Raw genomic sequence first — 26041 nt, forward strand, 5'->3', positions numbered from 1 at the left:
AAACAACAGCAGCTGCTTCAGCATTGCTGTGCTGCACTAATGGACTTGAAAAAAATTAAAAAGCCCAATGAAAAAGTGGATTGCTCAGAAGAAGAAAAATAGTAATTTTTAAAAAATGTTTCTGCTGTGTTTCAAACCATCCTTTGTAGGTTAGACAGGAGCTCTAACTGCTATGCTACTGGAACATTATTGTTAACAGCTGTTGCAGCAGAGATTAGAGAGCCACAGGGTGGCAACCCAGTTGATGGGCTATTCCTGTCACTATGTGCAGTAACCATTTGAAGTAGAGGGGTTTCCCTAACAGAAACTAAACCACAACAGACAAACTGGATTGCAGTGCTTGAGCTACCGCAAGCCAAAAAACACTACTTTTAATATAGAGCAGGCAGAGGTTGCATTTGCAGTGGACTGAGGGCAAGAAGAGGATGAAATCATCCATTCCTTCTTCCCAGACATTGTTGGTGGTCCACGAATAATAATATGATTAATTGCCATTAAGTCTCTTTCTATCACTTTAAAACAGTGTTTCTCAGCCTCAGCAACTTTAAGATGTATGGACTTCAACTCCCAGAATTTCCTACTAGGGAATTCTGGGAGTTGAAGTCCACACATCTTAAAGCTGCTGAGATTGAGAAATACTGCTTTAAAATTAGCACTCAACAATAACTTTTGGCAAGGTCTAAATCACTCTTGTTCCATATAGGGCCCGCCATAAACAGTTCATTGCTGTTCAGTTTTCAGTAAATAAGGAGGTTTAATTTAACGATAAGAAGGGAATAGAGTTTCATTTCTTCTACATCATTACAACAGTGAGGAGAACAGAGAACTAATGGGGTATTAACCAACTAACCTCTAACCAGGTTTCCCAAGACTCTTTCAAAGCATTGGTGATATTCCTGAGTATACTAGATTGCCAAACGAAGAAAACAGAGCTCCAAGCAAAAGAAAATCTTTATATTTGGTTATCCTATATTTAAAGAATATAATTTCCATTTTTTCCATTGAACGCGTACATAGCAGCTTCAGTTTGGAGGAATTCTGTCCTACATCACAGTGCCAAAGGCTTTAGAGGGTCCAATTGCACACTCTGAAAAGGTTTATTAAAAATCCCTCACCAGGAAATATATGGTCTCTCAAAATCATGCATATTTATGAGTAGAAATTTAGTGTCATACATATACATTCCTAAATTTAAAGTTTTAATTTCATAGAAACAGGCATGAAATGTATTAGAATACCACCATGGTCATTCAGCTGCAAATTTCTGTGTATTGTACACTTACCAGTAGAGCCAAACATCCTAATATATAATGTGTGAAATTATTCCGGGCCATATGAAAGGGACAGCACTTCCAGACACTGACATTGGTGTTATTTCCCAATTTTACTTTAAGTGCAAAATGCCATTCACTAGGTTACATTGCAATTTCACAAAAATCTTTCCCTTTCTCCCTGAAAAGTGGGTGTAATCTGGCACCACCAACACTGGTCCACAACTACCTTCTAGTGACTATCAACTGCACAATTCATGGTTAAACATCTGTTTTTGGACAGTCTTGCCTATTCACAAAACACTTTTTCTTCCTTCTTGCCAAATGAAGAGTTCTGGAGCACTCAGAAACTTGCACACACTTTGCTTTTATGCCAGGTTGATCATACTAATGAAAGGGTCTCCCAGTTATGGATTTCAGAAAAGATAGGAGTGCTGATGAAAGGAACTGTGGTTACTTTGGTACTGAGATTTTTTATCAGATAGATGAGTTATTGCTTCTATTACTAATGAAATACACACACACACACTCATAAACATACATTATTTACCAAATCTTGTATAGATTCAGCAAACTGTCCCTTACTATCAGAGTAATCAAAATGGGGGGAAAAAAACCCTGAAGTTATTTCTTCAAGATGTTTCTTGCAGTTCTGCATCTGAGACTCAGAGCGCCGCTGTTGGCCAACGTAGTTCTCAGAAAGGAGTTGGAAATATAATGGGGCTTCCTGCATTCTGACTATCCAGTCTTTGAGTGCAGAGGAGTCAAAGAGCAGATTGAGGGATATGCAAAGACCATGGCTGAGAAAAGAAAACCACTGCAATGTAGATAAACTCAGGAGAAACCCAGGACCCTCTCTATGCTGCCTGTCTTTCGGTGTCCTAATGGGAATTTGAAACTCCTCAGCTTACTGGATCGCACAAAGCATTTTTCACAGCAAGTGGGATGGACGGCAGGAGCAAAGCTAAGAGCAGATCTGTAAAAAGGCAAGTACGAATCCTCTTCTTATTGTCTTTCCTCTGCCAGACTGTCTCGGAGCACGTTCGCTATTCAATTCCAGAGGAAATGGGAAAGGGTTCCATTGTGGGGAATCTTGCTAAGGATTTGAGACTGAATCCTGCAGAAGTAGGAAATCGCAACCTGCATATCCTTTCTTTAGGCAAAAGGCAATACTTCTCCATTAATGCCAAAAATGGGAATCTGTATGTAAATGACAGGATTGACAGAGAGGAAATCTGTGGGGAAACTGCTTTCTGCCCCATCAGTTTTGAAGCAGTGTGTGCAAACCCTATGGACATATTTTATATAACAGTAGAGATCCAGGATATTAATGATAATGCACCACATTTCTTAAATGGTGATATCAAGCTAGAGATAAGTGAATCCACTTTACCAGGAGCCACATTTCCCCTTGAACAGGCAGAAGATCCCGATATTGGAATATATACTGTCCAGGATTATCATCTAAGCATTAATCAGTACTTCATCTTAGCAATTAGCAGTCAAGATACTGTAAACAAGTATGCAGAATTAGTACTGGAAAAACAGTTGGATCATGAAAGTGAAAGTACTGTTAGTTTAACCCTTACGGCTCTTGATGGAGGAAACCCTGCAAAAACTGGAACAGCCAAAATACAGATTACAGTAATAGATGCTAATGACAACCCACCTGTCTTCAGTCAAAAAATGTATAAAATCAGCCTCAAAGAGAATGCATCAAAGGGATCTACCGTAATACAAGTGAAAGCTACAGACAAAGATGATGGTTCCAATGGCCAGATCAACTATAGCTTTAGCAATACTGCTGATAATGCTCATCAGAAATTTGAGTTAGATTCACAAGATGGACTTATAACAATTCAGGAAGAGCTAGACTTTGAAGAAACAGAGAAATATACCATAGGGATAAAAGCAAGAGATGGAGGTGGATTAGTAGCTCACTGTAATGTTGAAATAAAGGTATTAGATGTGAATGATAATGCCCCAGAAGTGATTCTTGCCTCCTCATCCAGTGAAATTCCTGAAAATTCTGAATTAGGAACATTGGTAGCCCTTATCAATATAAATGATAGAGATTCGGGGGATAATGGGGAGGTTAATTGCTATTTACAAAACACTTTCCCATTCAAAATAGTATCAGCCTCTAATAACTATTATAAGCTGCTTACAGATGGTCCCCTAGACAGAGAGAGCACCCCAGCATACAATCTTACAATCACAGCCACAGACAAAGGTACACCCCCTCTTTCTATACTGAAAACCATCTCACTAGAGATTTCAGATATCAACGATAATGCCCCTGCCTTTGAGAAATCCTCTTACACTGTCTATGTGCCAGAGAACAATCCTGCTAGCTCCTCCATCTTTAGCATCAAAGCTGTAGACCCCGATCTTGGCCGTAATGCTAGGATCACGTACTCCATCCTCACTAGCAAAATAGAGGAACTACCTCTTCCGTCTTACCTTTCCATTAACTCAGAAACTGGCACGCTCTATTCTCAGCGGTCTTTTGACTATGAGCAACTCAGAGAGTTTCAGGTACAGGTGAAGGCTGAAGATGGAGGCTCCCCACCTCTCAGCAGCAATGCCACACTGAAGGTCTTCATCCTGGACCAAAATGACCAAAGTCCTCAAATTCTGTATCCTTCTCAAGGAGCAGAGGGCTCAGCCTCCTTTGAGATGGTGCCTCGCTCAGCAGAGGTGGGCTATCTGGTTACGAAAGTGGTGGCTGTGGACGCCGACTCTGGGCACAATGCGTGGCTCTCCTATCATCTACTGCAAGCCACTGAGCCAGGGCTCTTCACAATTGGTGCCCACACTGGTGAAATCAGGACATTGCGGACGTTTTTGGAAAGAGATGCTCTGAAGCAGAAGCTAGTGGTCTTAGTAAAGGATAACGGGCAGCCCCCACTCTCTGCTACAGTCAGTCTCAATCTGGTTTTTGCTGAAAACTTCCAAGAGGCACTTCCAGAAATAAGTAACCAAACCACTGATTCAGAGCATCAGTCTGAGCTGCAATTCTACCTAGTGCTGGCCTTAACTTTGATCTCATTTCTATTCCTCTTGACTGTAACTCTGGTCATTATGATGAAACTCCGACAGTCAGGGAACCCAAAGTTCCTTCAGTGCTTCAGTCCTGTTCCCCATTCAAGCAATGCTATTGTATTCCCACCAAATTATGAGGAAGGGACAATTCCATATTCCTATCAGCTCTGCTTATCATCCGAGTCCAAGATTCATGAAATTACTTTTCCAACTCCCAAAGGTCAAAGTGCCGAATATATTTTATCCAACCAAAACTCTGATGCACTTCTGTCAACTACTGGAGCCAATATCATAAATTCTGAGATGGATAAAACTAATTTGGTGAGTTTTCTTTTGAAGAGTACCAGCTTTACAGTTTATATATCTTGTTACTGAAATTGAAAATGTATTAAAGATTGTATAACAATTACCAGATCCTATAATTTCTATATAGAAGGTTATTTATTGTATTGTATGGTGCAGTTATCTGCCGTTTGCTTATTGTTTCATTTTATTTTAAGAAGCATAGTTGTTTTATAAGTAGTGACTGAAAACACCTGAGAATTGATGGTTTTTCATAGATCTTTCTAGTGAAAAGAAAGAACTACATTTCAATCACATGTAAATGCTTTTAATGAAATATCAGCAATAACCTCCAAATGTAAAAAATGATGACTTTTTAATGGTTCTAGAATAGCAAACCTTCTAATAGTAACCGATAGAGAGCATCTGAAGCATTCACAATGGATCATCTTATTTGGTACATATGAAATGTCTCAATAATGAACGCCAATATTTAGTGTTGATGATTTTTACAAGCTAATAATATGAAATCCCATTTTGTTTGCCACTGTGACGGTAATTTGTCTAAATCACTTCTGCTCTCTATATATTTATTTTAATAGATTACACTAATTGCATTTGAATTACAAACTAATCTAATTTGCCAAGCATAGGAGATATTTTCTTACCAATTGAGAGACATAAAATAAGTCAAAGGTGCTATACCAAGTGTATATGCCTCACTCTTGAGAGAGATAAGATAATGAAAAAGTGTGGGCTTTTTAAAGAGGTTCACTGCTTTCCTTTCTTCCCAACATATTCCACACTTTCTGATGAAGCTATCAAAGCAGCTTACAATTTGGAAGTCTAAAAGTAAAAGAAAGTCAGTAAGGCTCACTTCCTCATGATTTCATTGCCCTTAAGCAACAGATCATAAGAAAAGGAGAACCACTGTCACCTTATAACACTGTCTTAGCCCTGGCAAGAAAATGGTGGAATCCACCCCTGACCTCAGGTACTCACATAGAGCAACAAAATATGAATTGCAACGTAACATTTGCAGCTATGTCGTGGTTTTTGCTTGTTGCAGTTGTGGGCTTCCGCATTTATATTATGGAAGACAATTTTGGGATACGTGAAAGCCAATAAGGTTTTTACCAGTGAAGAGGTCTTTGTGACAGAGCCTAACGTCTGCTGCTTGATATAAAGGGAAGAGCTCAGTCAAACAATAAAACCATTTTTATGGATTTCAAAGGCTGGAAATTTAGGTTCCACGCAGAAGAAAGTACAGTATAGTTTAGGATCTCATGCATGCCAAAGACAGCACTGCTAGAAAAATTAACTCATATTAATTTATATGCTGTGATATAAATGAAGTGAATCAGCATTGAGTTAGGCACATAAGCAGGCCTCAAAAAACTCACCTTGGTAACTTTAAAATGTGTCCTCATTTGAAATAACATACACAGAATTTACATGTAATAAAAATTCTGCAGACATCAGAATATCTACAGAGTCATTCCATGATATCGAAATCACATTGGGATATTGGAACAGGGGACAGGGGACTCAGAGGAGCCTGAACACCTTCCAAGAACGACACCTAGGCTTCTTAATGGTGTTGTTTCTGATAGAAAGCTGGAAATGGCATTTCAGCTTATTCAGGAATCAACAAATAGTCTCCCCAGCTAAGAAATTGAATCATTCCACAATCTGTCAGAAACGCAATCAAAAATGGATACAATGTATCAAGTTTATCATTCATGGCTGTTAATTTTTGAAAAACCAGGGACACCTTATCTACCCTGAGGAAAGATCAATGTGCCAGATGATCAGACTGAGAGGGTTGGATTGTTGTGCAGGTCATCTCTTCCTAAACTGTTTAACCATTTCTTGGGAACATTCATATTTGGGGAGAAGAAGCACTCTTATTAATGTTATTTCTCATTTCATCTTCTGTTGAGTCTAGTCACTCAGACTGATTGATTAAATGAATAATTCATCCATGTTTACCACAGTGCAGGTCAACTTTAGACCTTCACTTCTGGAGTCATCCAGGTCCTGATGCTCAGTGGGGTTGCAGGAAGCAATATATAGGACCTATCAGAATAGGGTCTACAGTCTATCTTCCCTTAAGCTGTCAGAGAGATACACAGATGTCACATTACATGCAAATCCTGTAAAATTTCATATACAGAGCATGACATAATATTAAATCTGTATATATTTCAGAGAGCTGAAGGAAACTTATAACTATGAATTAATCTATCAGCCATGGCAGCAGAGTTAGAGGTCTTTGTCTCTCTTGTCTGCCATCTAATGGTTGTCCAATTTGTTCAGAAGGTGGAGTTTGAGGAAGGATGTTAGCTAAGGGGTGGAAGTGGGAACTCTAAACTACTCTAAGAACATTATGTGAGGAGCCAGGGCACCTGGCAGCAGTGGTCACAGGGAGGAAATTCCCTGCTGCACAGGCTAAAGATGTATAAGAGAGAAGTCCTCTCAGGTACACTTCCAATTATTTTACTTAGGTAGAGGAGTACAGATATAACCTGGAAGAGGGAATACAAGAATTGTAATTAAACAATTCAGTCCTGGGAAAGAAGGGGTGAGAAACAAACTCAAGATAACCTCAGCTTGATTCTATTTAGTATGGGGAGGGTAGAGGGATACGTTGGCAGGCCTCCAAGATTCTGGTATTACATCCTATAGCAGTAGTGTTCCAGTGGTCCCTGCATTGTCTATTCCCTGACCTAGCCTACTCTATGGCTGATATTTTAAGTTGGGAAAAGCTAGTCTGTGTCAGGACTTGGCACTTTCTAGGTTGACCAGTTGACCAATGGACCAACTCATTTGAAAAAAAACAAGTGTAGCTGCTGAAGATGGGTTTTAGTTAGAAGAAGATGGGGGGGGGGTAGTAGAACAGGTCAGAGAGAAATGGAAGGGGGCAATACCAGTGAAAACTGGCTCAAACAGCTGTAGGCACAAGTCTTCTGGTATGGAAAATATAATTTCAAACAGCTTCCCCCATGCACATCAACATACTCAGCACACTCACACACACAATATATTTATTTTCTCTTGCATATATACTTTTCTTTGGTCTTACAATAATAAATAATAGCATCAACATAAAAAATGAATTGGCATATATCTAACAGCTGTTGACTTGTTGAGATTCTATAGTGTAGTTTTTACTTTTTTGTCCACATCCCAATGTGGACAAAAATACATCTAAACAACTTCTTTTTGAACTGAATTCAAATGCAACATAAAAACAAACAACAAAAACCAACAACTTTTTTTCCCATAGGTAGTACAGGGATCTGTACCAGTAGCGCTGAATGGAGGCTGGGGGCTATAAGCATAGCCCATAGTAACCACAGATTATTGTAAATCACAAACATTGATTTACATGTGAATTGAAAAGTTCTTCAATCTTCTTCTTGCTATTAGAACTGCTATGTACAGAATGTAAAAGAGAAAGAAACAGAAAAAAGAGATTTATTATTTTCCTTATTGCACTGTGATATGGCTGAAGATAAACTGAAACTCTGGAAAAAACAACTGGAGCTATATTCTTAGATATAAAGGACAAAAGCGGTATGTTTGTGTTAGGGAAGTAAATAGTAAAGCAGCAGGAAAGCAATATTAGGACTTTGCCTTCAGCTGAAAGAAGGTTGAGGTTCCCTTTGTGTATCGGTTCATTCAAAATATCAATAATAATAATATCATTGTCATGCCATTATTGGAATTTAACCTGTATGCCATAGAGTATGTTAGAGAGGTTAAATGCAGAAAACTCTCAATTCTGTACTTCAGGCCAATTCTAGTGGAGTTAATTCTAAGTTGACAGGTATCACATTACACTGACATCATGATATTAAGAGCTCATAACGTGAATAAAAGTACATTGAAAGAGATACATTATAATTACAGCATCATAACGATAAAAAGCAAAAAACAGAAGGGACATCTTCCAAAACTGTGTTGCTTAACACAGCATTTATTCTGAACACGCCAAAAAGGATCACATCCAAGCCCCTTTTCTCTTACTTGCTGAATAGAATCCCTTGCAATGTCCCCTCTGGCCTCAGGGTGTCGGTGTTAGCCAACGTGGGCGCCAAGGAGAATGGAGCAGAGCTACTGTACAGATGCTTCCCAAAGAATGATTTCGGCATTTGTTAAAGACAGGGAAAACAGCAGATCACAAGTGCAAAGCAGTCTTGCTAAACGGGAAGGTCCCAAAAATTAAGAAGAAAGGGACCTGTTTCTTACTAGCCGAGATTTCCTTCATTCCGATGAGAATTTGAGGCAGTTACTTTATCGTAGAGGAGATGCAGCGAGGGCAAGGAGAGAATGGCAGAGCAATCGGAAGGCAAGTACTATCTCTCTTACTCTTCTCGGTTTCCTGCTGGGCCGTCTCAGAGCAGATTCATTATTCAGTCCCCGAGGAGCTGTCAAAAGGTTCTATAGTGGGGAATCTGGCAAAGGACCTAGGACTGAATCTCAGAGAACTGGCAAGTCGCAAAATGCATGCCATCTCTGTGGACAAGGTGCAGTATTTCAGAATCAGTGCAGATAATGGAAACCTCTATGTGAATGACAGGATAGATAGGGAAGAAATATGTGACAGAACTCCACTATGCATTCTTAATCTTAAAGTGGTTATTGAAAATCCTTTAGACATTTACCATCTAAAAATAGAGATACAGGACATTAATGATAATGCACCACAGTTTCTCAGTAGCATAATCCAGTTGGAGATCATTGAAACAACCCAACCAGGCACCAGGTTCCTTCTTGGGAATGCCAAAGATCCGGATATCGGCACAAACGCTTTACAGAATTACCATCTTAGCACCAATCCTTACTTTTCCTTGGATGTGAAAGAGAGTCCGGATGGAAATAGGTTTGCAGACTTAGTACTGCAGAAACCACTCGATCGCGAGAGTGAACCAACCCTTCAGCTGACAGTTACTGTGCTGGATGGGGGGAAACCCAGAAAAACCGGAACAGCCCAAATACGGATCAATGTCACCGATGCCAATGATAATCCACCTATATTCACCCAAGAAATCTACACAGTCAGTCTGAGGGAAAATGTACCAGTTGGGTTCCTTGTGCTGCAGCTTGAAGCTTCAGATAAAGATGAAGGTTCACATGCAGAAATCAGATATTATTTCAGCAATATGCCACTGAGTGCAAATAAGAAATTCAGCCTGGATTCAACCAGTGGAATAATTTCTCTTGTGGAATCGTTGGACTTTGAAGAAACCAGAGAATATGTGATGACAGTAGCAGCAAAAGATGGAGGTGGATCAGTGACCCATTGTAAAGTAGAAATAAGAGTCCTTGATGAGAATGATAATGTGCCCGAAATTATATTTGCATCTGTTTTTAGTCCAATTCTGGAAGATTCTCAGTCTGGAACAGTTATTGCTCTCATCAATGTACATGACAGAGATGCTGGTGATAATGGAAAGGTATCTTGTTATTTAGACGATGACTTGCCCTTCAAGATTCTTCCATCATCTGACAATTACTACACACTTCTGACAGACAGACCACTGGATAGGGAAAAAGTATCTCAGTATAATATTACAGTCACAGCCACTGACAAAGGAACTCCTCCACTGAGCACCCACAAAACCATCTCACTACAAATCTCTGATATCAATGACAACGCCCCTGCTTTTGAGAAAGCTTCCTACAGCGTCTATGTGCCAGAAAACAATCCCTCTGGTGCTTCCATCTTCCGGATTCAGGCCTTTGATCCAGATGTGGACCAGAACTCACGGATCACATATTCCATCCTCACCAGCAACATTGAAGAACTTCCCATCTCTTCCTGTATCTCCATTCATTCTGAGACTGGCACCATCTACGCCCAGAGATCCTTTGACTATGAGCAGTTCAGGGAATTCCAGATGCAGGTGAAGGCCCAAGATGGTGGTAGTCCCCCGCTCAGCAGCAATGTCACGGTCAGGGTGTTTATCCTGGATCGGAATGATAACAGCCCCCAAATCCTGTCCCCTTCACCAGAATCCAAGGACTCCGCCCTCTTTGAGGTGGTTCCTCGTTCAGCCGAGGCAGATTATCTGGTAACAAAGGTGGTGGCTGTGGATGCTGATTCCGGACACAACGCCTGGCTCTCCTACCACCTGATTCAAGCCACAGAGCCGGTGCTCTTCACTGTTGGGTCTCATACGGGTGAGATCAGGACAGCGAGAACCTTTCTGGAAAGAGATGCTGTGAAGCAGAGACTCATCGTTCTGGTGAAGGATAATGGGCGGCCACCTCTCTCAGCCACCGTCACTCTGAACCTGGTGTTTGCTGAGAACTTCCAGGAGGCCCTTCCGGAGATGAAAACCCAGACGAACAGCTCAGAGGATCAGTCTGACCTGCAGTTCTATTTGGTGCTGGCCTTAGCTGTGATGTCCTTTTTATTCCTCTTGTCAGTGATTCTGGCCATTGCCATCAAACTCAGGCAGTCAGGAAGTTCCAGCTTCCTACCGTGTTTTGGCCCCATTTCCCATTCCACGACTGGGGTCATATTTCCACCCAATTTTCAAGATGGGATGCTGCCTTATTCCTACCAACTTTGCCTCTCCTCAGAATCCAGAAAGAATGAATTTACCTTCCTGGCACCGAACATTCATATTGCTGAGAATGTGGTTTGTGGTGAAAAATCTGAGATGGTTCTTGGAGGCAATGGAGGAGAAACATTACAGCCTGAGGTGGAGAATAATGGGAAGGTAAATACCATTTCATTGCAAATTCCATACATCCATCCCCTAAGAGACAGCACAATGCTACACCTGTTTACTCAGAAGGATATTTTACCCTTCCGACACCTAACGTTCATTTTTTTAAATTCATTTATTCAATTTAGGGTGATAGACCAAAATACAGAAAGGAGAATAAAAGAAAAGGAAAGTAATTTTTAAAGCCTACTTAAAGGAAAGGAAAAGAAAGAAAGCAGCTAGGATTTTTTTTTTTTTTAATCCAGGTGCAGATTATTTCTCTTGCTGGACCAGAAATGGGTTCTGAACTTAAAGGCAGCAAAGCAGAATTTGGCCACTGCTGGTGATGTAAGAGTGTACTGATCAGTCAGCAATAGCTGAACATAAAAATTGTGTCCTGGTTAGTTCACTAAAAGAAGTGTAATATATCTGTTCCTAATATCTCTGTAGAAGAGGCTTTATAATAAAACGCGGCTTGGGGATTCTACTGCGTTCGATCCACAAGGATATAGTTGGTCATTATAAGGGAGTCTTCTGAATTTCCCTTCCAATACAGCAATAGGCAGAGCATCACAGTGGGCCAAGGTCAAGAACCTTCTAAAATTGGGTCCTGTTATACAGTTCGGGTAGCTTCCGCATACGGAAGGTTTCCACATACTGGTTTCCACATATGGGCAGAGCTGCTTAAGAGAAGATGTTTGGGAAAGGAGGTAGAGTTAGTTTGCCATTCTGTATTCAGCATAGGGGAGTTTATCGTTTTGGCTGCCTGATTATAGATTAGCATATACTGTAGAGGACTTCCCAGGATAATCCTAATGAATTAGGTTTTTGACAATATTCCTTCTGGTGAGCAATTTAACATGCCCTTTCTCAGAACGTGGGATAATTAATTTGAATTCTCCAACTGAGTGCAATAGCAAGATAAGTTTCTTTTTTTTAAGAACTGTAATTCCCATAGTGTTTTAACCTAAGAGAAATTATCATATTACTCTGCATTTCTTATGTCTAGGTAATAACTGTTTCCATGAACTTGAAGGTTTTAAACTGGCCTCTATTCTACTTACGTTGTACGCTCTATGCTTATTACAATGATAGTTTTTAAAGGGGGAGGGGAAAGCCTTTTTAAAATATAATTTTCAGGTAACATTTGAATTATTCTTGCAGAGATGTCCTGAATTATACTAAAGGAAATACACCAATTCCCGTATGTCATAACGATTTTAGGAATGTGCCGATACAAAGAGATACCGTACTTTTCCCTTAGACATCAGTGTTGGACTACCTATTATCTGTTCTCTATCTGAAAGTATTCACTTTTCAGTCTCATACACACTTATCTAATATTACCTGTCAAGTGTTTACTTAATTTAGATAAGGACATATTTTTGCATTTTATTGTATCAAAATACTTGCTGGATCAAAGAGATTTATCAGGTAATAGTTTGCTTTTACATTAATATTAAGCATTCCTCCATTATATAGATATACAAGTGGTTCTAATTTAGAAAAAAAACACCCTTCAATAATCTATATAGTTATGTTAATTAACTTGATTACAAGAAGCCCCTAAAGTCTCAATCAGTTCTGCTTTCTGGACATTTTTTGTTGTAAGTGGCATTCCCTTAGACTGATAGCCTGGATATGGCCAGTGGCTATACCATGGCATCTAAGAGAAGCGATTTATATGTGAACGATAGGCTTAATCTAAAGAGGTTAGATTAAAACCAATGTTTTAATCATAGGTAGTGTTGGTATTCCCTTCAAAAGTGTACCACTCATCCAAAGTTAATAGGTGTGTAGCCATGGGCTGTAACACAAGATTTATGATAATAGAATAAAGGAAACTCAGAATTAGTCAAGTTCCAGGTCCAAGGCCACAGAATCGTGGTGCTTGGCCACCGTATCTAGTCTTCTGCTGAATGCAAGCATCCAAACTAAAGCATCCGGGATAGATGGCAGTCTAGGTTGCTTCTGCTTGAACACAGCCAAGGAATCACATCTCTGCATAATTGGTTCCACTGTCAAACTACTGATACTGTTGGAAAGTTCTTTCTAAAATCCACTTGCAATCAGCTTTCTTAAAACTTAGTTGTTGCATGTGCTGCATTCTGAAATGACAGAGAAAAGGCCTTGACCTTCTTCTGTATTACATCCTTTCAAGGTTTGAAAAGTACTATCGTTTTCCTTCTCTTCTTATCTTAACATGACATTCTTATAATTGTTGTTAATTATCTAGAGTCACAAAACAGGGCACTAAATATGTAACTAAGGAAATAATTTCTTTTCCAGCCTAAATTTTGATCTCCCTTCATACTGTTTAACTTGTAATTCCCTGATCGTCCTTTTAGAGTTCAGGTGTGTCCTTCTTCTGTATTAATCATTTCAGCTATTTGAATACTGGTATCATATACCTTCTCTTCACATCTTAGCTATGTCTTAATGGTTTTGATTGCCAAGAGTCACAAAAAGGGGCAGCAAATAAGTGATCATGTTTCCCATCTAAATGTACCCAGTTCTGTCAACATGTCTTCATGCAGTTTAATTTATACTTCCCCGACCAACCTTTTAGCCCTTCTCTGAATCGGTTTTCAATTTCTCTGAATTCCGGGCACTGTAAAAGTGAGGTCTGATCCATGCAAAATAAATTTGAACAACTTCCTATGATTTAAATTGTATTTCTGTTCATGCAACTAAAATTGTATTTGTCTTTTTGCTACCACATCGCACTTGTTTACTCATGCAGTTTGCAATCAACTGTTGAAGAGATGATTATGGAATGAAAGATCAGATTTTACTATACACACTCCATGAGCATCTTGCAGTTAAATAAATACAGGAACATTGTACTCCACCCATAAGAATTTCTCTGGAATCTCTTGTTCTTCTAAAGAAATTTCAAAAGCCAGCAAATTCTCTTTTATCACGCTGAATGACCATAGTAGATAAGAATGGTAAAAAATATTCAGCAGAGCATCAGGCAAAAGCCCAGGTAGCAGCACTCACCAAGCTAATCTTGGTTGAGCTTGGCTGATCCCCCAAAAGAAAAGCAAGGTGAGGTTAATACATGGATGGGAGACTCCCAGGATATCATACAGCTGCAGGCTTGACAGAGAAATGGAAACCATCTAGAAGGTGGCAATGACAAGAAATGTCAGAAGTATTCCCACAAAAACTAGAAAGAGGTATCAATTTTTTCACCAGGGGTTAAGCTTAGCTCAAGGGAATCTTTATCTACCTTCTTTATAGAGATGTTTACATGAAACTCTAGGCTGAGAAATAGGAGAGCCCAACATTAGTTGATGATAAAAGTGCAACAGGATTTAAATGTGTGATCATCCAAGATTTCTCCTTACTCAGATAGCGTTTACAGTAGTGCAGTTATCCTTTTGTGAAGTTGCGACATAGAGACTTTGATAGCATAACCTATGTAGAATTAAATACAGGAATTCCAACTCTTCAATCCAAGGTGTGCCAGCATTTCTGAGCCGAGCTCCACGTATCGCCTTTGGAAGGCAGGTTGAGGGGCAGATTTAAAAAAGGAGGCAGAGCCAGGGTAAAACTAAATTATATTTAAAATTGGTTGTCAAAAATCAAACCATGTTCATTAGAAACAGTTAATATAATTACTCTCCATGCAGTCGCTTTCCATCACATTAAAAATGACAATTTATGAATGACTTTTGAAAGGACTGTCTTTGTTGCCCTGCATAAGACCCAGCTTTAAACGTTCCTTAAATGTACTTTTCAATTACAGTTTTCAGTAGTTAACTGCAAGAAGAATTGAATACAATTTTATTTCTTGAACATCATTATAACATTGAGTAGAAGAGAGTTAGGCACTAAAGGGATCTGTCTGAAGAGGCAAATTAAAGTGATGTTAAAAAAAAAAAGCTATGTTCCCCCAGACTTTCAAAGCACCCACCATCCTTCCAATTATACTAGAATGCCAAAGGAAGAAGGTAGAAGAATAAAAAGCCACTACATTTGACTGGGCATCCTCTACTTGGGGAGCGTTATTTCTGTTTTTCTATTGAAGGTATGCAGAGAAGCCTGAGAAATTCAGTCCTATATCATGATGCCAAAGCCTTCAGGGAGCCCTACTGTAAACTTTCAAAAGATTTCTTGAAAATCCCTCCCCCAGGGAATATATGTATCTCAAAGCTTTGCATACTTATAGGTAGGCTTCTGATGTCACACATGTCCATCTATATATTTGAAGATTCAACTTCACAGAGAATGTGTATTTATTATCACAACGCCACCATCTCTTTACTCAGCTGCTCATTTCTGTATATTGCAGACTACTACAGACTGAAGTCTGTAATGCATAAAATAATTCAAGTCCACATATAAAGGGGCAGCATTTCCAGACACTGACATTTGTGTTATAAAATAGTACAATCTCCCAATTATAATTTAAAGGAGCAGTGTCATTCAACAGGTCAATTTGCAGTTTCAGAATAGTCTTTTCCTTTCTCTCTAAAAAATGGGTATAATCTGGCACCAAACACACATAATAGTGACTCTGCATTTGGTCAACAACTACCTTTTAGGGACTGACTTTCAACTGCAGAATTCGTGGCTGAAACATCTAGCCTATGTTTTGGACTATACTGCTTCTACCCTGAACTTCTTTTCTAACTTCTTGCTCAGTGAAGATTTCTGGAGCACTCAAAAACTTGCAAACACTGTGCTTTTCTGTCATGTGGATCATTCTAATAAAGGGTTTCCCAGTTATCAATTTCAAAAAAACTATGAGCACTACTGAAAAGAATTGTGGATAATTTTTGACTTCTGAGATTTCTTTCAGATAAATCATTGCTTCTACTACTGATAAAGTACACAAGAAACATACTTAGCAAACTATACAAGCAGTCCTTCATAATCATACAACATCATCAGTAAAATGGAAAAAAAACAATGTTCTTTCTTTAAGATGCTTCTTGTAGTTCTGCATCTGAGACTCAGAGTGCCGCTGTTGGCCAACGTAGTTCTCAGAGAGGAATTGGAAATCTAATGGGGCTTCCTGCATTCTGACTATCCAGTCATTGAGTGCAGAGCAGTCAAACAGCAGGATTGAGGGATATGCAAAGACCATGGCTGAGAAAAGAAAACCACTGCAATGTTGATAAACTCAGGAGAAACCCAGGACCCTCTTTATGCTGCCTGTCTTTTGGTGTCCTAATGGGAATTTGAAACTCCTCAGCTTACTGGATCGCACAAAGCATTTTTCACAGCAAGTGGGATGGACGGCAGGAGCAAAGCTAAGAGCAGATCTGTAAAAAGGCAAGTACGAATCCTCTTCTTATTGTCTTTCCTCAGCCAGACTGTCTCAGAGCACGTTCGCTATTCAATTCCAGAGGAAATGGGAAAGGGTTCCATTGTGGGGAATCTTGCCAAGGATTTGAGACTGAATCCTGCAGAAGTAGGAAATCGCAACCTGCATATCCTTTCTTTAGGCAAAAGGCAATACTTCTCCATTAATGCCAAAAATGGGAATCTGTATGTAAATGACAGGATTGACAGAGAGGAAATCTGTGGGGAAACTGCTTTCTGCCCCATCAGTTTTGAAGCAGTGTGTGCAAACCCTATGGACATATTTTATATAACAGTAGAGATCCAGGATATTAATGATAATGCACCACATTTCTTAAATGATGATATCAAGCTAGAGATAATTGAATCCTCTTTACCAGGAGCCACATTTCTTCTTGAACAAGCAGAAGATCCTGATATTGGGACAAATTCACTCCAGGATTATCATCTAACAATTAACCAATATTTTATTCTAGATATTAGCAAACGTGACTCTGTAAACAAGTATGCAGAATTAGTATTGGAAAAACAGTTGGATCGTGAAAGTGAAAGTGCCATTAGTTTGACACTTACGGCTCTTGACGGAGGGAACCCTCCAAAAACTGGAACAGCTAAAATATTGATCAAAGTCATTGATGCTAATGATAATCCACCCATCTTCAGTCAAAAAGTGTACAAAATCAGCCTCGAAGAGAATGCATCAAAGGGGTCTACATTAATACAGGTGAAAGCCACGGACCGAGATGAAGGTTCCAATGGCCAGATCAACTATAGCTTTAGCAATATTGCTGACAATGCTCATCAGAAATTCAACTTACATCCACAAGATGGACTTATAACAATTCAGGAAGAGCTAGACTTTGAGGAAACAGAGAAGTATACCATAGCAGTAGAAGCAAGGGATGGAGGTGGATTAGTAGCTCATTGTAATGTTGAACTAAAGCTATTAGATGTGAATGATAATGCCCCAGAAGTGATTCTTGCCTCCTCATCCAGAGAAATTCCTGAAGATTCTGAATTAGGAACACTGGTAGCCCTTATCAGTACAAATGATAAAGATTCAGGGGATAATGCGGAGGTTAATTGCCATTTACAAAATACTTCCCCATTCAAAATAGTATCAGCCTCTAATAACTATTATAAGCTGCTTACAGATGGTCCCCTAGACAGAGAAAGCACACCAGCATACAATCTTACAATCACAGCCACAGACAAAGGTACACCCCCTCTTTCTACACTGAAAACCATCTCACTAGAGATTTCAGATATCAACGATAATGCCCCTGCCTTTGAGAAATCCTCTTACACTGTCTATGTGCCAGAGAACAATCCTGCTAGCTCCTCCATCTTTAGCATCAAAGCTGTAGACCCCGATCTTGGCCGTAATGCTAGGATCACGTACTCCATCCTCACTAGCAAAATAGAGGAACTACCTCTTCCGTCTTACCTTTCCATTAACTCAGAAACTGGCACGCTCTATTCTCAGCGGTCTTTTGACTATGAGCAACTCAGAGAGTTTCAGGTACAGGTGAAGGCTGAAGATGGAGGCTCCCCACCTCTCAGCAGCAATGCCACACTGAAGGTCTTCATCCTGGACCAAAATGACCAAAGTCCTCAAATTCTGTATCCTTCTCAAGGAGCAGAGGGCTCAGCCTCCTTTGAGATGGTGCCTCGCTCAGCAGAGGTGGACTATCTGGTTACGAAGGTGGTGGCTGTGGACGCCGACTCTGGGCACAATGCGTGGCTCTCCTATCATCTACTGCAAGCCACTGAGCCAGGGCTCTTCACAATTGCTGCCCACACTGGTGAAATCAGGACGTTGCGGACGTTTTTGGAAAGAGATGCTCTGAAGCAGAAGCTAGTGGTCTTAGTAAAGGATAACGGGCAGCCCCCACTCTCTGCTACAGTCAGTCTCAATCTGGTTTTTGCTGAAAACTTCCAAGAGGCACTTCCAGAAATAAGTAACCAAACCACTGATTCAGAGCATCAGTCTGAGCTGCAATTCTACCTAGTGCTGGCCTTAACTTTGATCTCATTTCTATTCCTCTTGACTGTAACTCTGGTCATTATGATGAAACTCCGACAGTCAGGGAACCCAAAGTTCCTTCAGTGCTTCAGTCCTGTTCCCCATTCAAGCAATGCTATTGTATTCCCACCAAATTATGAGGAAGGGACAATTCCATATTCCTATCAGCTCTGCTTATCATCCGAGTCCAAGATTCATGAAATTACTTTTCCAACTCCCAAAGGTCAAAGTGCCGAATATATTTTATCCAACCAAAACTCTGATGCACTCCTGTCAACTACTGGAGCCAATATCATAAATTCTGAGATGGATAAAACTAATTTGGTGAGTTTTCTTTTGAAGAGTACCAACTTTACAGCTTATATCTCTTTGTTAATGAAAATGTTAAAAGATTCAATCACAACTTCCAGATCCTATTATTTCTGTATAAAAGGAAGATCTTTACTGTATTGTATGGTGCAGTTATCGGTTATTTACTCATTGTTTCCTTTTATTTTAAGAAAGATAGGTGTTTTCTGATTGAAATCAATAATAATTCATGGTTTTTTCATAGATCTTTCTTTCTGGTGAAAGAAAAGGAAAGGGTTACCTTTTAACCATATTTAAATATTTTGAATGATATTACGTTAAGCAGCAATAACCTCCAAATGTAAATAATGAAGGATGACTTTTTAATGCTTCTTCAATAGCATATCTTGTAACAGTAATTGTTGGAGAGTATTTCAAGCATTCCCAATGGTTCACCTTATTTGATACATATGAAATGTCCCAATAATGAACACCAATATTTAGTATTGAAAATTTTTACAAGAACAAGCTAATAATATGAAATCCCATTTTGTTTGCTGTTGTGACTGTAATTTGTCTAAAATCAATTCTGCTTTCTATATATTTACTTTAATAAAATAAACTAAGTTTGAATTATAAACTAATCTAATTTGCCAAGGAGAGGAGAAATTTTCATGCAAATTAACAGACGTAAAAATGAGCTGCCATACCAAGTGTATATGCCTTACTCTTGAGAGAGATAAGATAATGAAAAACAGTGTGGGCTTTTAAAAGAAGTTCACTGCTTTCCTTTCTTCCCAACATATTCCACACTTTCTGATGAAGCTATCAAAGTAGCTTACAATTTGGAAGTCTAAAAGTAAAAGAAAGTCAGTAAGGCTCACTTCCTCATGATTTCATTGCCCTTAAGCAACAGATCATAAGAAAAGGAGAACCACTGTCACCTTATAACACTGTCATTAGCCCTGGCAAGAAAATGGTGGAATCCACCCCTGACCTCAGGTTCTCACATAGAGCAACAAAATATGAATTGCAACGTGACATTTGCAACTACGTCTTGTTTTATGCTTGTTGCAGCTGTAGACTTCTGCATTTAAAATATGGAGGACAATTTTGGGATACATGAAAGCTAGCAAGTTTTTTTACCAGTGAAAAGGTCTTTGTGTCAGATCCTACTTATGCTGCTTGATATAAAGAGAGGAGCTCAGTCAAACAACAGTGCCATTTTATGGATTTCAAAGGCCAGAAATTTAGATTCCATGCAAAAGAAAGGACAGTAAAGTATAGTTTAGGATCTCACACATGCCAAAGACAGCAGTGCTAGAAAAATATATCAATTTATATATTTTATATAAATGAAATGAATCAGCTTTGAGTTAGGCACATATGCAGGTCTCAAAAACACTTCTTGGTAGCTTTAAAATGACTCCAGAAATGTCCTCATTTGAAGTAAAATAATACGTAATGCATACTAATGCCATACTCATTCATGATGTTAACCGTTGACAGAAAGCTTTTTTTTATACAAATATAAATGTGTAAAAGTATTCACAATAATAATAATGACCAGAACAATAACATTCATGAAAGGAGAACTACTTACGAAAGAAGGCTTTGCTAGCATACTGATTATGCATGCTAATTACATTATATAAAATAGAAAATGATATAATAGAAGTGGGAAAAACACTTTCAGAAGTATTAGAGGAGTGAAAGGATGTAAAAGAGTCTCTATAACAATTATATTTTCAAATGCTGGGTGGTTTCATTAATGAATACCATGTTCCAATTTTTTTTAAAAAAATTAATTGAATTTTTTTATTATTTATTATTTATTTTTTTATTGCATGCCATTGTGATCAGGAGTACGATTATATGATTTAAATTGCCTTTCCAAATGTGTCAGCAACTGTCATAGGCAAATATACAGACTATTGGGAAAGTTAGACTACTGCTAAGAACATTTTCCTAATGCTTAAAATAAACCAGTATTTCTTAGTGTGAATAGAAGACATCTTCTATCTTTCACTCATGCTCCTCATTCTCTATCTTCCTCTTGTTATTAAAACTACAACCTGTGTAAAACAAAAATAGAAAATGAAGATATAGTATTTTCCTTATTGTCCCATGATATGGTCGAGGATAAACTAAACTCTGAGAGCAAAAACATTATAGCTATATTCTTAGATATACAGGAAAACAGACTGTGTTTATGATAGGGAAAGTAAATATCAAAGCAGCAAGGTAACAATGCTGAGATTTTGCCATCTGCAGTAAGAAATTGAACATACCTTTTAGGTACCAGTTCATTCAAGATAATAATAATAATATCATTGTCATGCCATTATTGGAATCTAGCCTGTATGTCACAGAGTATGTTAGAGTTGTTAAATGCAGAAAACTCTCAATTCTGTACTCCTTTCTTCAGGCCAATTCTAGTGGAGTTAATTCTAAGTTGACAGGTATCACATTACACTGACATCATGATATTAAGAGCTCATAACGTGAATGAAAGTACATTGAAAGAGATACATTACAATTACAGCATCATAACAATAAAAAGCAAAAAACAGAAGGGACATCTTCCAAAACTGTGTTGCTTAACACAGCATTTATTCTGAACACGCCAAAAAGGATCACATCCAAGCCCCTTTTCTCTTACTTGCTGAATAGAATCCCTTGCAATGTCCCCTCTGGCCTCAGGGTGTCGGTGTTAGCCAACGTGGGCGCCAAGGAGAATGGAGCAGAGCTACTGTACAGATGCTTCCCAAAGAATGATTTCGGCATTTGTTAAAGACAGGGAAAACAGCAGATCACAAGTGCAAAGCAGTCTTGCTAAACGGGAAGGTCCCAAAAATTAAGAAGAAAGGGACCTGTTTCTTACTAGCCGAGATTTCCTTCATTCCGATGAGAATTTGAGGCAGTTACTTTATCGTAGAGGAGATGCAGCGAGGGCAAGGAGAGAATGGCAGAGCAATCGGAAGGCAAGTACTATCTCTCTTACTCTTCTCGGTTTCCTGCTGGGCCGTCTCAGAGCAGATTCATTATTCAGTCCCCGAGGAGCTGTCAAAAGGTTCTATAGTAGGGAATCTGGCAAAGGACCTAGGACTGAATCTCAGAGAACTGGCAAGTCGCAAAATGCATGCCATCTCTGTGGACAAGGTGCAGTATTTCAGAATCAGTGCAGATAATGGAAACCTCTATGTGAATGACAGGATAGATAGGGAAGAAATATGTGACACAACCCCACTATGCATTCTTAATCTTGAAGTGGTTATTGAAAATCCTTTAGACATTTACCATCTAAAAATAGAGATACAGGACATTAATGATAATGCACCACAGTTTCTCAGTAGCATAATCCAGTTGGAGATCATTGAAACAACCCAACCAGGCACCAGGTTCCTTCTTGGGAATGCCAAAGATCCGGATATCGGCACAAACGCTTTACAGAATTACCATCTTAGCACCAATCCTTACTTTTCCTTGGATGTGAAAGAGAGTCCGGATGGAAATAGGTTTGCAGACTTAGTACTGCAGAAACCACTCGATCGCGAGAGTGAACCAACCCTTCAGCTGACAGTTACTGTGCTGGATGGGGGGAAACCCAGAAAAACCGGAACAGCCCAAATACGGATCAATGTCACCGATGCCAATGATAATCCACCTATATTCACCCAAGAAATCTACACAGTCAGTCTGAGGGAAAATGTACCAGTTGGGTTCCTTGTGCTGCAGCTTGAAGCTTCAGATAAAGATGAAGGTTCATATGCAGAAATCAGGTATTATTTCAGCAATATGCCACTGAGTGCAAATAAGAAATTCAGCCTGGATTCAACCAGTGGAATAATTTCTCTTGTGGAATCGTTGGACTTTGAGGAAACCAGAGAATATGTGATGACAGTAGCAGCAAAAGATGGAGGTGGATCAATGACCCATTGTAAAGTAGAAATAAGAGTCCTTGATGAGAATGATAATGTGCCCGAAATGATGTTCGCATCCGTTTTTAGTCCAATTCTGGAAGATTCTCAGTCTGGAACAGTTATTGCTCTAATTAAAACAAATGACAAGGACATTGGTGATAATGGAAAGGTATTTTGTTATTTAGAAGATGGCTTGCCATTCAAGATTCTTCCATCATCTAATAATTACTACACACTCCTGACAGACAGACCTCTGGACAGGGAAAAAGCATCTCAGTATAATATTACAATCACAGCCACTGACAAAGGAACTCCTCCACTGAGCACCCACAAAACCATCTCACTACAAATCTCTGATATCAATGACAACGCCCCTGCTTTTGAGAAAGCTTCCTACAGCATCTATGTGCCAGAAAACAATCCCTCTGGTGCTTCCATCTTCCAGATTCAGGCCTTTGATCCAGATGTGGACCAGAACTCACGGATCACATATTCCATCCTCACCAGCAACATTGAAGAACTTCCCATCTCTTCCTGTATCTCCATTCATTCTGAGACTGGCACCATCTACGCCCAGAGATCCTTTGACTATGAGCAGTTCAGGGAATTCCAGATGCAGGTGAAGGCCCAAGATGGTGGTAGTCCCCCGCTCAGCAGCAATGTCACGGTCAGGGTGTTTATCCTGGATCGGAATGATAACAGCCCCCAAATCCTGTCCCCTTTGCCAGAATCCAAAGACTCTGCCCACTTTGAGGTGGTTCCTCGTTCAGCCGAGGCAGATTATCTGGTAACAAAGGTGGTGGCTGTGGATGCTGATTCCGGACACAACGCCTGGCTCTCCTACCACCTGATTCAAGCCACAGAGCCGGCGCTCTTCACTGTTGGGTCTCATACGGGTGAGATCAGGACAGCGAGAACCTTTCTGGAGAGGGATGCTGTGAAGCAGAGACTCATCGTTCTGGTGAAGGATAATGGGCCGCCACCTCTCTCAGCCACCGTCACTCTGAACCTGGTGTTTGCTGAGAACTTCCAGGAGGCCCTTCCGGAGATGAAAACCCAGACGAACAGCTCAGAGGATCAGTCTGACCTGCAGTTCTATTTGGTGCTGGCCTTAGCTGTGATGTCCTTTTTATTCCTCTTGTCAGTGATTCTGGCCATTGCCATCAAACTCAGGCAGTCAGGAAGTTCCAGCTTCCTACCGTGTTTTGGCCCCGTTTCCCATTCCACGACTGGGGTCATATTTCCACCCAATTTTCAAGATGGGACGCTGCCTTATTCCTACCAACTTTGCCTCTCCTCAGAATCCAGAAAGAATGAATTTACCTTCCTGGCACCGAACATTCATATTGCTGAGAATGTGGTTTGTGGTGAAAAATCTGAGATGGTTCTTGGAGGCAATGGAGGAGAAACATTACAGCCTGAGGTGGAGAATAATGGGAAGGTAAATATGATTTCATTGCAAACTCCATAACTCCACCCCTAAGAGACAGCACACTCCTATACATGTTTATTCCAAAGTAGATTCCATTCTATTTTACCATTATGGCACCTAAAATTATATTTCTTCGCAATATTTCACTGAGCCATTTAACATGCCTTTCTGAGAAAATGCAGTAATTAATGTGAATTGTCCAACTGAGTAAAATAGCAAGGTAAGTTTCCTTTTTTAAGAACTTCCATAGTGTTTTAACATAAGAGAAATTGTCATATTAATTTTATTTCTGCATTTCTTTTGTCTAAGTAATTAGTATTTGCATGAAGTTAAGGATTTTAATCAGACTATTATTCTATTTAAGTAGATAGTGAGTTTTTACGTCAGTTTGAACATATTATTTCATGGTAGCATTTGAAATATTCTTGCATAAATTACTGCTATAATTTTGAAGGACATATACTAGATGAGGGGTGGTTCATAATACTTTCAGAAATATGCTGATACATATTACTTCAAGGTTTGACTACCTATTTCTGAATCCAAGTGTTTACTTAATTTAGATAAGTAAATATGTTTTGTGTTTTATGGTCTCAAAATATTTGCTAGAACAAAGATCTTCCCCAGATAATAGAGTACTTTTGTATTTATCTTAGGCTTTCTTTCATTATATATAGAAAGTTTTCTAATAAGAAAGTTTCGGAAATCTATATCGCCTATTTTAATATATCTAATTAGGAGAAGATTCTAAGATCTCATCAAGTTCTGCATTTTGGATGCTTTTCATTATAAGTGCCATTCCGTTACTTTGGTAACCTGGATATGGCCAGTGGCTTTACCACTCCATTTAGAGAAGTGCTTTATATTTGTGATGTGTGAATGATAGACCGATTTTAAAAAACCACAGTTAAATTAAAACCCTTTTTTAAATATAGGTAGTATTGGTATTCCATTTTAAAATGCAGTGGTCATACAAAGTTAATAGGTCTATAGTCATGGGCTATAACACAAGTTTTATGATCATAGAATCAAAGAAACTTAGAATTAGTCAAGATCCAGGTCCAAGGCCATAGAATCATAGATTCAGGCCATTTTGGCTACCATTCCTGTCCTCTCTTGAATACAGGAGTCCAAATTAAAGCATTCTATGGAGATTGCAATCTACACTGAGCACATCCAAGAAAGGAGAGTCGATTGCATCTGTAGGCAGATAGTTCCTTTGTCAAACCATTGTGAGTGTCAGAAAATTCTTTGTAACATTTAGAACCTGCCTTCTTAGAACTTAAATCTATTATTGTATGTCCTACATCCTGAAATGGGAGAGAAAGCATTTGTCCTTTTCCTCTATTATACCATTGGAGTGCTTGAAAAGTACCCTTTTTTCTCTTCTTTCTCTTCTTTCTCTTCTTTCTCTTCTCTTCTCTTCTCTTCTCTTCTTTTCTTTTCTCTTCTCTTCTTTTTCTTTTTTCTCTTTTTTCACTTCTTATATTAACAATCTCATAATTATTTTGATTGCCAAGAGTCACAAAAAAGATAGTAAACAAATAATTATTTCCCCCAGCTTAAACATACCCAATCCCTTCGATATCGCTTCATATTTATATTTCCATGGTTATTCTTTTAGTTCTTTGAGTCTGCTTTCAATTTGTCTGAATCCTTCTTAATGTGGGTGCTCACAAATGATACTACAATGATGGGGTCTGACTAATGTAAAATAAATTTAAACAGCTACTTCT

The 26041-nt window shown here is 39.1% G+C and overlaps 2 protein-coding genes across 2 annotated transcripts in view; both read left to right on the plus strand.

Annotated features, from left to right (window-relative positions):
* The first annotated feature begins 1741 nt into the window (after positions 1–1741).
* LOC148213629 (uncharacterized) lies at positions 1742–21728 on the plus strand. The gene is made up of 4 exons (XM_088131363.1): positions 1742–4656; positions 8907–11332; positions 16527–18986; positions 21654–21728. The coding sequence occupies exons 1-4, from the start codon at positions 2217–2219 to the stop codon at positions 21726–21728; spliced, it is 7401 nt and encodes a 2466-aa protein (XP_087987489.1). The 5' UTR covers positions 1742–2216.
* LOC103056622 (uncharacterized) overlaps positions 21646–26041 on the plus strand; it is a 118213-nt gene continuing 113817 nt past the window's right edge. The window contains exon 1 of the mRNA XM_088131364.1: positions 21646–24314. Coding sequence (XP_087987490.1) covers positions 21894–24314 — 2421 coding nt within the window. The 5' untranslated portion in view covers positions 21646–21893. The remainder of the gene's footprint in view (positions 24315–26041) is intronic.

The sequence above is a fragment of the Python bivittatus genome, unplaced genomic scaffold, assembly GCF_059951505.1.
Source record: "Python bivittatus isolate LINGU-HERP-01145 unplaced genomic scaffold, Pbiv_v1 ctg000960_np1212, whole genome shotgun sequence".
NCBI lineage: Eukaryota > Metazoa > Chordata > Lepidosauria > Squamata > Pythonidae > Python > Python bivittatus.